Source organism: Phocoena sinus, chromosome X, assembly GCF_008692025.1.
Source record: "Phocoena sinus isolate mPhoSin1 chromosome X, mPhoSin1.pri, whole genome shotgun sequence".
Taxonomy (NCBI): Eukaryota; Metazoa; Chordata; class Mammalia; order Artiodactyla; family Phocoenidae; genus Phocoena; species Phocoena sinus.
The window spans coordinates 28,913,231-28,928,240 of NC_045784.1; the positions used below are offsets into that span (position 1 = coordinate 28,913,231).

At 38.7% G+C, this 15,010-nt stretch overlaps 1 protein-coding gene across 1 annotated transcript in view; it reads right to left on the reverse strand.

Moving 5' to 3' along the window:
- Positions 1-15,010, reverse strand: part of DMD (dystrophin) — a 2,099,690-nt gene that overhangs the window by 1,454,089 nt on the left and 630,591 nt on the right. The window contains exons 14-15 of the mRNA XM_032618871.1: positions 12,206-12,307; positions 11,972-12,079 (exon numbers count right to left, since the gene is read on the reverse strand). Coding sequence (XP_032474762.1) covers positions 11,972-12,079; positions 12,206-12,307 — 210 coding nt within the window. The remainder of the gene's footprint in view (positions 1-11,971; positions 12,080-12,205; positions 12,308-15,010) is intronic.

Here is a 15,010-nt window from a genome sequence, read left to right on the forward strand (position 1 = left end):
TCCTGCAGCCCCTGCACACCATCCTCTCTTTTGTCAAGTTTCCCAGAGTTGTCCTTCCCTGGCAGACGCCACGAATCCTCACAGCAACAGTACTCTTCCCCAGGAACATATTTCTTGTAGGTTTGGGCCTCCCCATGATAACCTACTTGATTCTACAAGTCTTAGAATTCACATCAGTTTCTTCTGTCCTTGTCTTTTTATTCTTTACACCAAATAAAACCTCAATTTTGATGATATAAAAATAACAGACTGACATGATTTGGACAAAATGATGTATCAGGAGGAATGAAATACGTGACTCCTCATCCCCCACCTCAAATGAAAAGTAGGAGAAAATCCCATGGGTTATTAGTGATAATATTTCAAAACAAATTACACTGATTGTAAATAAAAGAGAGTTTTAGCATACTGTATATATACCTAGGTATATAGTAGGAAATGGTGACAGATGGTACCTGTTTTGGGTCTCAGATTGTGACATATTTTAATGAACATTAAATTCTTATTCACTGCCTGAGTCAGCAGGGGAATTTTACCTCAAATTCTAGACCAGCTGTCAGGTTTTGTTAATTGGTTTAAACTATCAAATGGTAAGACTTATACAAAACATATTTTCATTTTGTTCACAAGTAAGGTGACATAACTGGAATTTTAATCATATTGGAAAATTACTGAGACTTTGCTAAGAGAGCATTTTCATGGCCCTGAAGCTAGTGACGTCTTTTTTTTTTTTTTTTTTGCGGTACGCGGGCCTCTCACTGTTGTGGCCTCTCCCGTTGCGGAGCACGGACTCCGGATGCGCAGGCTCAGCGGCCATGGCTCACGGGCCCAGCCGCTCCGCGGCATGTGGGATCTTCCCGCACCAGGGCACGAACCCGATCCCCTGCATCGGCAGGCGGACTCTCAACCACTGCGCCACCAGGGAAGCCCTAGTAACGTCTTTTACTTACAAAAATGTCAACACAGTGGCACATGACTGTTTAAAACAAATTTTTTTCAACTGCAGTTATTTTCTGTCAAGGAATCAAATGTGATGAGGAGTTCTGAAATAGCTTAAAAGTCTTGGACATGGGTCTGGATATCTTGGTGCTCATTTTAACTCTGCCACTAATCTTCTGTGATACTGTATCTGTGCCATGTGTTTTCTCCTGAGCCTCAATTTCCTCTTCTAAAATAACCTAGTCTGTCTCCTCGTTTTCATACTCACTGCTCCTTAGTTCAGTTCTTCTAATTGGCCTACTTACTACTAAAAGTCTTACTACCAAAGAGCATTCCAAAAATGTAAACAGGATTGTTATTCAACTCCCAATGGCTCCCCACTAGTTGAAGAACAAAATTACAAATGTGATCACTGATATGTTTGCACTGTTTGAAACAGATTACTTTTCTAAAATCTGTCTTTAGTAGTCACATCACTCAAAAAAAGTACCTTCTGTGAGGAATGATTTTCTATCAACAGTAAGCTAGCGTGTAATAACAAGTAATAGCTACGTGAATCTATCTTAAATTAAAAGCCTATACAGGGGGAGGAGCTTCAAGATGGCAGAAGAGTAAGACGTGGAGATCAACTTCCTCTCCACAAACACATCAGAAATACATCTACATGCGGAACGACTCCTGCAGAACACCTAAAGAATGCTGGCAGAAGACCTCAGACCTCCCAAAAGGCAAGAATGTCCCCACGTACCTGGGTAGGGCAAAAGAAAAAAGAATAAACAGAGACAAAAGAATAGGGGCGGGACCTGCACCAGTGGGAGGGAGCTGTGAAGGAGGAAAGCTTTCCACACACTAGGAAGCCCCTTCGCGGGCGGAGACTGCGGGTGGCGGAGGGGAAAAGCTTTGGAGCCGCAGAGGAGAGCACAGCAACAGGGGTGCTGGGGGCAAAGCGGAGAGATTCCCGCACAGAGGATCGGTGCCGACCGGCACTCACCAGCCCGAGAGGCTTGTCTGCTCACCCGCCTTGGCGGGTGGGGGCTGGGAGCTGAGGCTCCGGATTCGGAGGTCAGATCCCATGGAGAGGACTGGGGTTGGCTGCGTGAACACAGCCTGAAGGGGCTAGTGCGCCACGGCTAGCCGGGAGGGAGTCCGGGAAAAAGTCTGGAGCTGCCGAAGAAGCAAGAGACTTTTTCTTCCCTCTTTGTTTCCTGGTGCGCGAGGAGAGGGGATTCAGAGCGCTGCTTAAAGGAGCTCCAGAGACAGGCGCGAGCCGCAGCTAAAAGCGTGGACCCCAGAGACGGGCATAAGACGCTAACGCCGCTGCTGCCGCCAGCCACTAAGAAGCCTCTGTGCAAGCACAGGTCACTATCCACACCTCCCCTCCCGGGAGCCTGTGCAGCCCGCCACTGCCAGGGTCCCGTGATCCAGGGACAACTTCCCCGGGAGAATGCACGGCGCGCCTCAGGCTGGTGCAATGTCCAGCTGGCCTCTGCAGCCGCAGTCTCACCACACATCCGTACCCCTCCCTCCCCCCAGCCTGAGTGACCCAGAGCCTTCAAATCATCTGCTCCTTTAACCCCGTCCTGTGTGAGCAAACAACGGATGCCCTCAGCCGAGTCCAAATCCAAAGCTGAAACCCTGGAGCTGTGCAAACAAAGGAGAGAAAGGGAAATCTCTCCCAGTAGCCTCAGGAGCAGTGGATTAAATCTCCACAATCAACTTGATGTAACCTGCATCTGTGGAATACCTGAATAGACAACGAATCATCCCAAATTGAGGAGGCGGACTTTCTGAGAAACGACATAAATATATTTTCCCCTTTTTCTCTTTTTCTAAGTGTGTATGTGTACGCTTCTCTGTGTGATTTTGTATGTATACCTCTGCTTTTACCATTTGTCCTAGGGTACTGTCTGTCCATTTTATTTTTCATTACTTAAAAAAAATTATTTGCTTAATAATTATTTATTTATTTTAATAACTTTATATTATTTTATTATACTTAATTTTATTTTATCTTCTTCTTTCTTTCTTTCTTTTTTCTCTCCCTTTTATTCTGAGCCCTGTGGAGGACAGGCTCTTGGTGCTCCAGCCAGGCATCAGGACTGTGCCCCTGAGGTAGGAGAGCCAAGTTCAGGACACTGGTCTATAAGAGACCTCCCAGCTCCACGTAATATCAAACGGCAAAAGTCTCCCAGAGATCTCCATCTCAACGCCATAACCCAGCTCCACTCAACGACCAGCAAGCTACAGTGCTGGACACCCTATGCCAAACAACTAGCAAGACAGGAACACAACCCCACCCATTAGCAGAGAGGCTGCCTAAAATCATAATAAGGCCACAGACACCCCAAAACACACCACCAGACATGGACCTGCCCACCAGAAAGACAAGATCCAGGCTCATCCACCACAACACAGGCACTAGTCCCCTCCACCAGGAAGCCTACAAACCCACAGAACCAACCTTAGCCACTGGGGACAGAAACCAAAAACAACAGAAACTACGAACCTGCAGCCTGTGAAAAGGAGACTGCAAACACAGTAAGTTAAGCAAAATGAGAAGACAGAAAAACACACAGCAGATGAAGGAGCAAGGTAAAAACCCACCAGACCTAACAAATGAAGAGGAAATAGGCAGTCTACCTGAAAAAGAAACCAGAATAATAATGGTAAAGATGATCGAAAATCTTGGAAATAGAATGGAGAAAATACAAGAAACGTTAACAAGTACCTAGAAGAACTAAAGAGCAAACAAACAGAGATGAACAACACAATAAATGAAATAAAAATTCTCTAGAAGGGATCAATAGCAGAATAACTGAGGCATAAGAATGGAAAAGTGACCTGGAAGATAAAATAGGGCAAGTAACTACTGCAGAGCTAAATAAAGAAAAAAGAAGGAAAACAAGAGAGGACAGTCTCAGAGACCTCTGGGACAATATTAAACGCACCAACATTCAAAGTATAAGGGTCCCAGAAGAAGAAGAGAAAAAGAAAGTGACTGAGGGCTTCCCTGGTGGCGCAGTGGTTGAGAGTCCGCCTGCTGATGCAGGGGACACGGGTTCGTGCCCCATTCCGGGAAGATCCCACATGCCGTGGAGCGGCTAGGCCCGTGAGCCATGGCCGCTGAGCCTGCGCGTCCGCAGCCTGTGCTCCGCAACGGGAGAGGCCACAACAGTGAGAGGCCCGCGTACCGCAAAAAAAAAAAAAGGGACTGAGAAAATATTTGAAGAGATTATAGTTGAAAACTTCCCTAATATGGGAAAGCAAATAGTTAATCAAGTCCAGGAAGCACAGAGAGTCCCATACAGGATAAATCCAAGGAGAAACATGCCAAGACACATATTAATCAAACTATCAAAAATTAAATACAAAGAACAAATATTAAAAGCAGCAAGGGAAAAAAAAAAAAAGTAACACATAAGGGCATCCCCACAACGTTAACAGCTGATCTTTCAGCAGAAACTCTGCAAGCCAGAAGGCAGTGGCAGGACATATTTAAAGTGATGAAAGAGGAAAAACCTACAACCAAGATTACTCTACCCAGCAAGGATCTCATTCAGATTTGATGGAGAAAAAAAGCTTTACAGACAAGCAAAAGCTAAGAGAATTCAGCACCACCAAACCAGCTTTATAACAAATGCTAAAGGAACTTCTCTAAACAGGAAACACAAAGGAAGGAAAAGACCTACAAACATAAACCCAAAACAATTAGGAAAATGGTAATAGGAACATACATATCAACAATTACCTTAAATGTAAATGGATTAAATGCTCCAACCAAAAGACATAGACTGGCTGAATGAATACAAAAACAAGACCTGTATATATGCTGACCACAATAGACCCACTTCAGACCCAGAGACACATACAGACTGAAAGTGAGGGGATGGAAAAAGATATTCCATGCAAATCAAAAGAAAGCTGGAGTAGCAATTCTCATATCAGACAAAATGGACTTTAAAACAAAGACTATTACAAGAGACAATGAAGGATACTACATAATGATCAAGGGATCAATCCAAGAAGAATATTTAACAATTGTAAATATTTATGCACCCCACATAGGAGCACCTCAGTACGTAAGGAAAATACTAACAGTCATAAAAGGGGAAATCAACAGTAACACAGTCATACTAGGGGACTTTAACATCCCACTTTCAACAATGGACAGATCATCCAAAATGAAAATAAACAGACAAACACAAGCTTTAAATGATACATCAAACAAGATGGACTTAATTGATATTTATAGGACATTCCATCCAAAAACAACAGAATACACATTTTTCTCAAGTGCTCATGGAATATTCTCCAGGATAGATCATATACTGGGTCACAAATCAAGCCTTGGTAAATTTATGAAAACTGAAATTGTATCAAGTATCTTTTATGACTACAACACTATGAGACTAGATATCAATTACAGGAAAAAATCTGTAAGAAATACAAACACATGGAGGCTAAACAACACACTACTTAATAACCAAGAGATCACTGAAGAAATTAAAGAGGAAATTAAAAAATACCTAGAAAGAAATGACAATGAAATCACAACCACCCAAAACCTATGGGATGCAGCAAAAGCAGTTCTAAGAAAGAAGTTTATAGCTATACAAGCCTACCTTAAGAAACAAGAAACATCACAAATAAAAAACCTAACCTTACACCTAAAGCAATTAGAGAAAGAAGAATATAAAAACCCCAACGTTAGCAGAAGGAAAGAAATCATAAAGATCAGATCAGAAATAAAAGAAAAATAAATGAAGGAAACAACAGCAAAGTTCAATAAAACTAAAAGCTGGTTCTTTGAGAAGATAAACAAAAGTGGTAAACCATTAGCCAGACTTATCAAGAAAAAATGGGAAAAGGTTCAAATCAATAGAATTAGAAATGAAGAAGTAACAACGGACCCTGCAGAAATACAAAGGTTCATAAGAGATTAAGACAAACAACTATATGCCAATAAAATGGACAACCTGGAAGAAATGGACAAATTCTTAGAAATTCACAACCTTCTGTGACTGAACCAGGAAGAAATAGAAAATATGAACCGACCAATCACAAGCACTGAAATTGAAACTGTGATTAAAAATCTTCCAACAAACAAAAGCCCAGGACCAGATGGCTTCACAGGTGAATTCTATCAAACATTTAGAGACGAGCTAACACCTATCCTTCTCAAACTCTTCCAAAATATACCAGAGGGAGGAACACTCCCAAACTCATTCTACTGGGCCAACATCACTCTGATACCAAAACCAGAAAAAGATGTCTCAAAGAAAGAAAACTACAGCCAGTATCACTAATTAACATAGATGCAAAAATCCTCAACAAAATACTAGCAAACAGAATCCAACAGCACAATAAAAGGACCATACACTATGATCAAGTGGGGTTTATCCCAGGAATGCAAGTATTCCTCAATATACGCAAATCAATCAACGTGATACACCATATTAACAAATTGAAGGAGAACACCATATGATCATCTCAATCAATGCAGAGAAAGCTGTCGACAAAATTCAACACCCATGTATGATAAAAACCCTCCAGAAAGTAGGTATAGAGGGAACTTTCCTCAACATAATAAAGGCCATATATGACAAACCCACAGCCAACATCATTCTTAATGGTGAAAACCTGAAACCATTTCCACTAAGATCAGGAACAAGACAAGGTTACCCACTCTCACCACTATTATTAAACATAGTTTTGGAAGTTTTAGCCACAGAAATCAGAGAAGAAAAAGAAATAAAAGGAATACAAATTGGAAAAGAAGTAAAGCTGTCACTGTTGGCAGATGACATGATACTATACATAGAGAATCCTAAAGATGCTACCAGAAAACTACTGGAGCTAATCAATGAATTTGGTAAAGTAGCAGGATACAAAATTAATGCACAGAAATGTCTTGCATTCCTATACACTAATGATGAAAAATCTGAAAGAGAAATAAAGAAAACACTCCCATTTACGATTGCAACAAAAAGAATAAAATATCTCAGAATAAACTTACCTAAGGAGACAAAATACCTGTATGCAGAAAATTATAAGACACTGATGAAAGAAATTAAAGAAGATACAAATACATGGAGAAGATACAAATACAAGACAAATACATGGTCTTGGATTGGAAGAATCAACATTGTGAAAATGACTCTACTACCCAAAGCAATCTACAGATTCAATGCAATCCCTATCAAACTACCAATGGCATTTTTCACAGTACTAGAACAAAAAATCCAGCGTTTGTATGGAACCACAAAAGACCGTGAATAGTCAAAGCAATCTTGAGAAAGAAAAACGGAGCTGGAGGAATCAGGCTGACTTCAGGCTATACTACAAAGCTACAGTAATCAAGACAGTATGGTACTGGCACAAAAACAGAAATATAGATCAATGGAACAGGATAGAAAGCCCAGAGATAAACTCACACACATATCGTCACCTTATATTTGATAAAGGTGGCAAGAATATACAATGGAGAAAAGACAGCCTCTTCAATAACTGGTGCTGGGAAAACTGGACAGCTACATGTTAAAGAATGAAATTAGAACACTCCCTAACACCATACACAAAAACAAACTCCAGATGGATTAAAGACCTAAAAGTAAGGCCAGACACCATCAAACTCTTACAGGAAAACATAGGCAGAACACTCTATGACATAAATCACAGCAAGATCCTTTTTGACCTACCTCCTAGAGAAATGGAAATAAAAACAAAAATAAACAAGTGGGACCTAATGAAACTTCAAAGCTTTTGCACTGAAAAGGAAACGATAAACAAGACAAAAAGACAACACTCAGAATGGGAGAAAATATTTACAAATGAAGCAACGGGCAAAGGATTAATCTCCAAAACATACAAGCAACTCATGCAGCTCAATATCAACAAAACAAAGAACGCAATCCAAAAATGGGCAGAAGACGTAAATAGACATTTCTCCAAAGAAGATGTACAGATTGCCAACAAACACATGAAAGAATGCTCAACATCATTAATCATTAGAGAAATGCAAATCACAACCACAATGAGATATCATCTCACACCGGTCAGAATGGCCATCATCAAAAAATCTACAAACAATAAAGGCTGGAGAGGGTGTGGGAAAAGGGAACCCTCTTGCACTGTTGGTGGGAATGTAAATTGCTACAGCCACTATGGAGAACAGTATGGAGGCTCCTTAAAAAACTAAAAATAGAACTACCATATGACCCAGCAATCCCACTACAGGGCATATACCCTGAAAAAACCATAATTCAAAAAGAGTCATGTACCAAAATGTTCATTGCAGCTCTATTTACAATAGCCCGGAGACGGACGCAACCTAAGTGTCCATCATCAGATGAATGGATAAAGAAGATGTGGCACATATATACAATGGAATATTACTCAGCCATAAAAAGGAACGAAACTGAGTTATTTGTAGTGAGGTGGATGGACCTAGATACTGTCATACACAGTGAAGTAAGCCAGAAAGAGAAAAATAAATACCGTATGCTAACAGATATGTATGAAATCTTAAAAAAAAAAAAAAGGAAAAAAAAGTGGTCAGAAGAACCTCGGGGCAAGACGGGAATAGAGATGCAGACCTACTAGAGAATGGACTTGAGGATACGGGGAGGGGGAAGGGTAAGCTGGGACAAAGCGAGAGAGTGGGATGGACATATATACGCTACCAAACGTAAAATAGATAGCTAGTGGGAAGCAGCCTCATAGCACAGGGAGATCACCTCAGTGCTTTGTGACCACCTAGAGGGATGGGATAGGGAGGGTGGGAGGGACGGAGATGCAAGAGTAAGAGATATGGGGACATATGTATATGTATAACTGATTCACTTTGTTATAAAGCAGAAACTAACACACCATTGTAAAGCAATTATACTCCAAGAAAGATGTTAAAAAAATAATAATAGTAAAATAAAAATCCATTGTTTTTAGCAAAGAAAAAAATAACCTATAGAAAATTAGTAACTCTAGAGCAAAAAATGCATGATACAAATAAATATTTGGTAAAATGGTATGAATTTAACCAGGGAGATTTATTTAAGATTAGCTTTAAATAAATGATTTAATTATTATGATGTATAATATATCATATCAATACAGACATAAATAGATTAACTTACATAATGTTATGAAATATTATTTACAGTAGACCTTTGTTTTATATTAGAGTTAACATCAAGTTAGCATTTACTAGAATTGATGAAAAATCAAAAAGAAATTATGCAATATTTTATTTGAAATATCAAGCTCTTAATATTTGATTTTCCTCTCCCTTACTGGAAAATAACAAAATTCACTGTGGAAGAGAAGCTTTGGAGATCTTTATTAATCCCATAAGGTTCAACTCAAACTGAAATGTCTCAGTGAAGCCTGCTGTCTTCTTATTGCCAAAGTTCATTAATTCCTCAAAACACACAACACAGGCACTATAATCAATGCCATTTGGTTTGCTTTAATGTTTTTCTTGTTTTCCAAACTAGGGTATAAGCCCCTTCTATGTGAGCATAATCATGTCTTGTGCTTCTCTTCATATTTCTCAGAGAATCTACTTAAGCTTTCTTTAGATTCATTAGACTTATTAAACTTAAGTTTACTTTAGAATTATACTGTTCAGAACTTTACTGAACATTTACAGGTACTTCTTAGTGCTACCTTTTAATTTTTAATGAAATCTTATTCCAGGCATGCTATACTTTTTCAAGAGTACAATTCTGTTTCAAAAAACAAAGTTGAAACTTTACCTATATATATATTATGAAATTAATGTTTCTATCTCTCCAAAATTCATATTTTGAATGCCTAACCTCCCAATGTGATATTAGGAGGTGGAGCTTTTGGGAGATAATTAGGCTTAGATGAGGTCATGAGAGTAAGGCCCCCATGCTAGGATTTAGTGCCCTTATAAAAAGAGGAAGTGACACCAGAGCTTCCTCTATCTCGCTATGTGAGGATACAGCAAGAAGGTGCTGTCTGGAAGCCAGGAAGAGGGCCCTCACCAAGAACCAAATCTTCCAGCACCTTGATCTTGTGCTTCCCAGCTTCCAGTACTGTAAGAAATAAATATCTACTGTTAAGCCACCAGTCTGTGGCATTTTGTTATAGCAGCCCAAGCAGACTAAGACAGGAACTGGGACCAAGAACTGGTGCACTCTTGTAACAAATACCTGAAAATGCAGGAACAGCTTTGGACTGGTTAATGGGTAGAGGCTGGAAAAGTTCTGAGGTGCATGTTAGAAAAAGCCAAGATTGCCATGAAGATACTCTAAAGGGTAATTCTGGTGAGGACTCAGAAAAGAGAAGAGCTGGAAAGAAAGTTTCCATCTTTTTAGAGAATACATAAATAATCATGAACAGAATGTTGGTATAAATATGGATGGTAAAGGCCATTCTGATGAAGTCTCAGATGGAAATAAGGAACATATTGGACAAAGGAGACAATCCTTGTTATAAAGTTGCAAAGAACTTGACTGAACTGTGTTAATGTTCTAGTATTTTGTGGAAGGTAGAAGTTGTGAGTGATGAAATTGGGTATTTACCTAAGAAATTTGATGTCTTTAGGAGATATCTAAGCCAAGTGTGGAAGGAACACCATGGTTTCTCCTGAATGCTTATGGAAAAATGCAAGAAGAGAGAAACTGATTGAAGAAGGAACTGTTAAGCAAAAAGGAACCAGAACTCGTGGATTTGGAAAATTCTCAGCCTATACATATTACAAAAAATGAGAAAGCACAGTTCAGAAGAGTGTGGTTGATTCACCATTTGATAAGGATTTTAGTGTGGGTGTGAACCAGAGACCTAATCAGCCATCTCATCAGAAGCCCGGGATACAGATGGGATTATACCAGCAGAAACTGCCAGCTGGGATTAATGGAAACAAAGAAAACTGGATGGATTGAAGGAAGGCTGTGAACATGTGCTATTTCTCAAGAAGAGGAAACAATGCTATAGGTTGATTCAGAGATCATCGGAGCTGCCACCCCCACCACAGGCCCAGGAGGCGGGGCTAGTTCCTCCTGGGCTTCAAAGGGTGGGGCCACCTCTCAAATTTGGGATGCCCCCACCCAGTGCCTCAGGAGCAGCCACCACAGGGAGTCCTGTAGGTGGGGCTGCTGCAGAGAGCCATGGGGGCAGGAAGTGCCCTGGGAAGCTGAAGAGGCAAGGCCACCTTGTGGAATCCTGGGGGTGATGTTGCCACTCCAGTGGTCCTGCAGTGCAGAGCACCATTCTAAAGCAGGTTATTCTCATACCTTAAGATCTAATGGAATTGTTCTTACTATGCTTTAGACGTATTTGGGGCCCGTCACCCCTTCCTGCTTTCCTATTTCTCCCTTTTAGAATGGGAATGCCTATCCTATACCTGTCACACCACTGTATTTTGGAAGCACATAACTAGTCTGGTTTCACAGGTTCACTGCTGGACAACTCGGCCTCAGGATGAATTGTACCTGGAGTCTTATTCATATCTGATTTAGATGATGATGAGACTTTGGACTTTACACTGTACACTGTAGAGATGATGTTGGAACCAGTTAAGACTTCTGGGGCTATTCGTACGGAATGAATGTATTTTGCATGTGAAAAAGACATGAATTTTGGGAGTCCAGGGGTGTAATGATATGGACTAAATGATTGTGTCCCCACAAAATTTATATGTTGAAATCCTACCCCCTATGGTATTAGGACACTGGGCCTTCCTTCGGGAGGTAATTAGGTTTAGATGAGGTTATGATAGTGCAGCTCCCATGCTGGGATTCATGGCCTTATAAGAAGAGACAGAGACACTAGAGTTTCTCTTTCCACTATGTGAGGACAGCAGCCCCAGCTCACTACAACATTATACCTTTCCCTATTTTAACTGAGAAAAGTAACAATATGGTATAATTGAATAGACTGATCTAAGCAAGAACAATGAATATTTCATTTAAGATTTGAAGGAACAGAAAGACCAAATAATGATGTTAGTATAAGCTATTGGGTTGTTTTTTAAAAAAAAGACTATTGAAAGCTAAAAAATACATACAGCCAGTTTTTGAAGACTTGATAACATTTCACTTTGCTCCTTAAAACCAGTTGTGTGAATCTTGTTCACTGCATCTTCTTTTTCTGAAAGCCATGCACTAAAAAGGCACTGAAAGAAATCAAATAATTCCAAAATAGAAAAAAAATAATTAAAGTACATCATTATATTTTTTCATTTATCCATTTAATATCTCTCAATGTCTTTCACTGATATAATATCCCCCACGTGAGTCACCTGTTCTTCAGTAAAACGTTGCCATTTTAGAAGAATGTCTTGTAAAAGAACCCAGCGATCTTCTGTCCACCTACAGATGTTTGCCCACCGATCTCCCAGTACCTGGGGAAGAGAAAACCCACCACAACATCAGCAAACAATTAATTGTTAACTGAATTTTATTAAAAATGGCATGAATGATTTATAAAAGTATCTAACTTTGAGCCTCCTGTTTATACCAGGAGTTGTAAAGAACACCCTGCCAGCTTCTGCTTATAATTAGATAAGCATTGTGCCTTTCATTTGTTGTTAGATTAGTTCACTCTTTCTTTCACCTTACATTGAAAAGCAAAGATACTTACAAGAAATCTGAAGCAGATATTACACCACTATTTGAAACGTCTCCACAGTAAATGCAAGCAAAAATATAAATGTAGAATTAAAAGAGGATTTTTCATTGATAATATGTAAAATGTGTATCTCTCTTAGGTCTGAAAATACATCCCAAAGAATAAAAGTCTGACTACTAAATAAGATGCCGAAAAAAGACTTTCATTTGAAGCAATCTTGTATAATTTGAATTGCTTAATGTCCTGATTGTAGAAGAAAATTAGTAGTGACTTAACATCATATCCACATGTGAATTTTTAAAGTTAACTGGATTATTATTACAAAGTATTTAAATTCACTATTTCTCTATTCTAGTGAGAAAAACTGTAATATTTCCTGAGTAATAGCTACCCTATCTTTAGCATGTCACTAACATCTATATGCACACACTGTTTTAATATGTAATATAAAACCAAGCACCAATGGTTTTTAGATGGAAAAAATATGTTGTGATGATTTCTGTGTAAAGGGAGTGTTTTAAGAAAAGAAATATATCATTAATTTCAACTCCATTAGGATGTACTCCAGAGCCAAAAATTTCAGCTTTTTTGACTTTCTCATAAATAATAGAATTATTTTCCCATAGATACTGGATCTCTAGACCTAGAAGTATCTCAAAATATGGACGTCTTATTTTGTATAGAATTAGAGCTAGAAAAAATGTTTGTAACTCATATTTTTTACAAATATACTCAAGTATCTAAGATAAGCCTGATCATAATTTCTACCTTACTTGATGCTACATGTTTGGATTGATCCACCTAGAAAATTTTGATATATGATTCAAATAATACATGTGTAATAAGCATCATGGCAAAATCCATCTATTCCTAATTAATTCAGAGACTTACCTAATTTTTTTTTAAAAATGTGATTAATCTACCATCTTTTCAAAAAGGGAGTCTCATACATGGGTAAGGAGTAGGCAATAAACATTTTACTACAATATTAAAATGATCATGGACTCATATGCAGCTCAGTCACAGACGAGTTTTCAATTTTTCTTCAGAAATGTCAATAAAAATGTTATTGCTTTCAGCATAATGTAACTGATTTTTGTATTTTTTACAGTTTCATTCTCTACTCTACTCCTTTTGAATTACGTTAGTTACGGCAGAAGCCATAGCACTGGAATAGCGATGCAAGATACCCACAGGGAATGTGCTAACATAACTCAATGAATTCAATATTAGCCATTTAATTATTACAATCAAACATTTGGGATTTTTTCCCTAAAACATATTAGAAGTTCTTTTAGTGAACTTCCTAGTTACCATGTCAGGATGCATCAGATAAAATGGCATGTAACATACCTGTTAATGGATTAATTGTGAAAAAACTAGCTTCAAAGAGAGAAAATCTCACTCCTTAGCCATAAACTACACCATCTGCCTGATTTTATGATTCAGAAATAAAAGGCTAAATTGTGGGATGTTTATTGCAGGGCTCCAACCTAAGGGGAGATGGGTGTCAAGGCAGTAAGAGATAAACTCATACTGTAGGTAGCACCACCTTCATAAATGAAAGAAAATCAACTAAGGCGTCCAAATAGGTATAACATCTTCTCTCTAGTGCTACAAGACACACAAAGGTAGTGTCCACCGAAGTAGCGTCTTAGGTTTGTAATCTCATAGATGGATGCTTATAATTTATTAATTTTAGTAGGACATCATATAAAACAAATCCACATAAAGACCTCTATACTAGATTGCTTAAGATTAAATTTATAGAAACTCCAAAATATATTGTGATACACTATATACTACACTTTTTTTCATTATATGAATGAGTTATAAAAAACAATAATAAATATTATTTTAGCTACAGAGTCAACCTAGTTAAAACAACTGTTTTAAGAATATTATTTCCATCAACAGATGAATAGATAATGAAATTCTGCCATTTGCAACAACATGGATGGGCTTGGAGGGCATTATGCTAAATGAAATAAGTCAGAGAAAGACAAATACTGTATGATATCACTTATATGTGTATTCTAAAAAATACATAAAACTAGTGAATATAACAAAAAAGACACAGACTCATAGAGAACAAACTAGTGTTTACCAGTGGGGAGAGGGGAGGGGCATTACAGGGGTAAGGGATTAAGAGGTACAAACTATTAGGTATAAAATAAGCTACGAGGATATGTTGTACAAAACAGGGAATGTAGCCAGTACTTTATAATAAATATAAATGGAGTATAACCTTTAAAATTGTGAATCACTATACTGTACAACTCTAACTTACATAGTACTGTATATCAACTATACTTCAATAAAAAGGGAAGAAAAAAAGATTGGTATTAAAAGTGACCTTTGGGGCTTCCCTGGCGGCGCAATGGTTGAGAGTCCGCCTGCTGATGCAGGGGACGCGGGTTCGTGCCCCAGTCTGGGAAGATCCCACGTGCCGCTGAGCGGCTGGGCCCGTGAACCA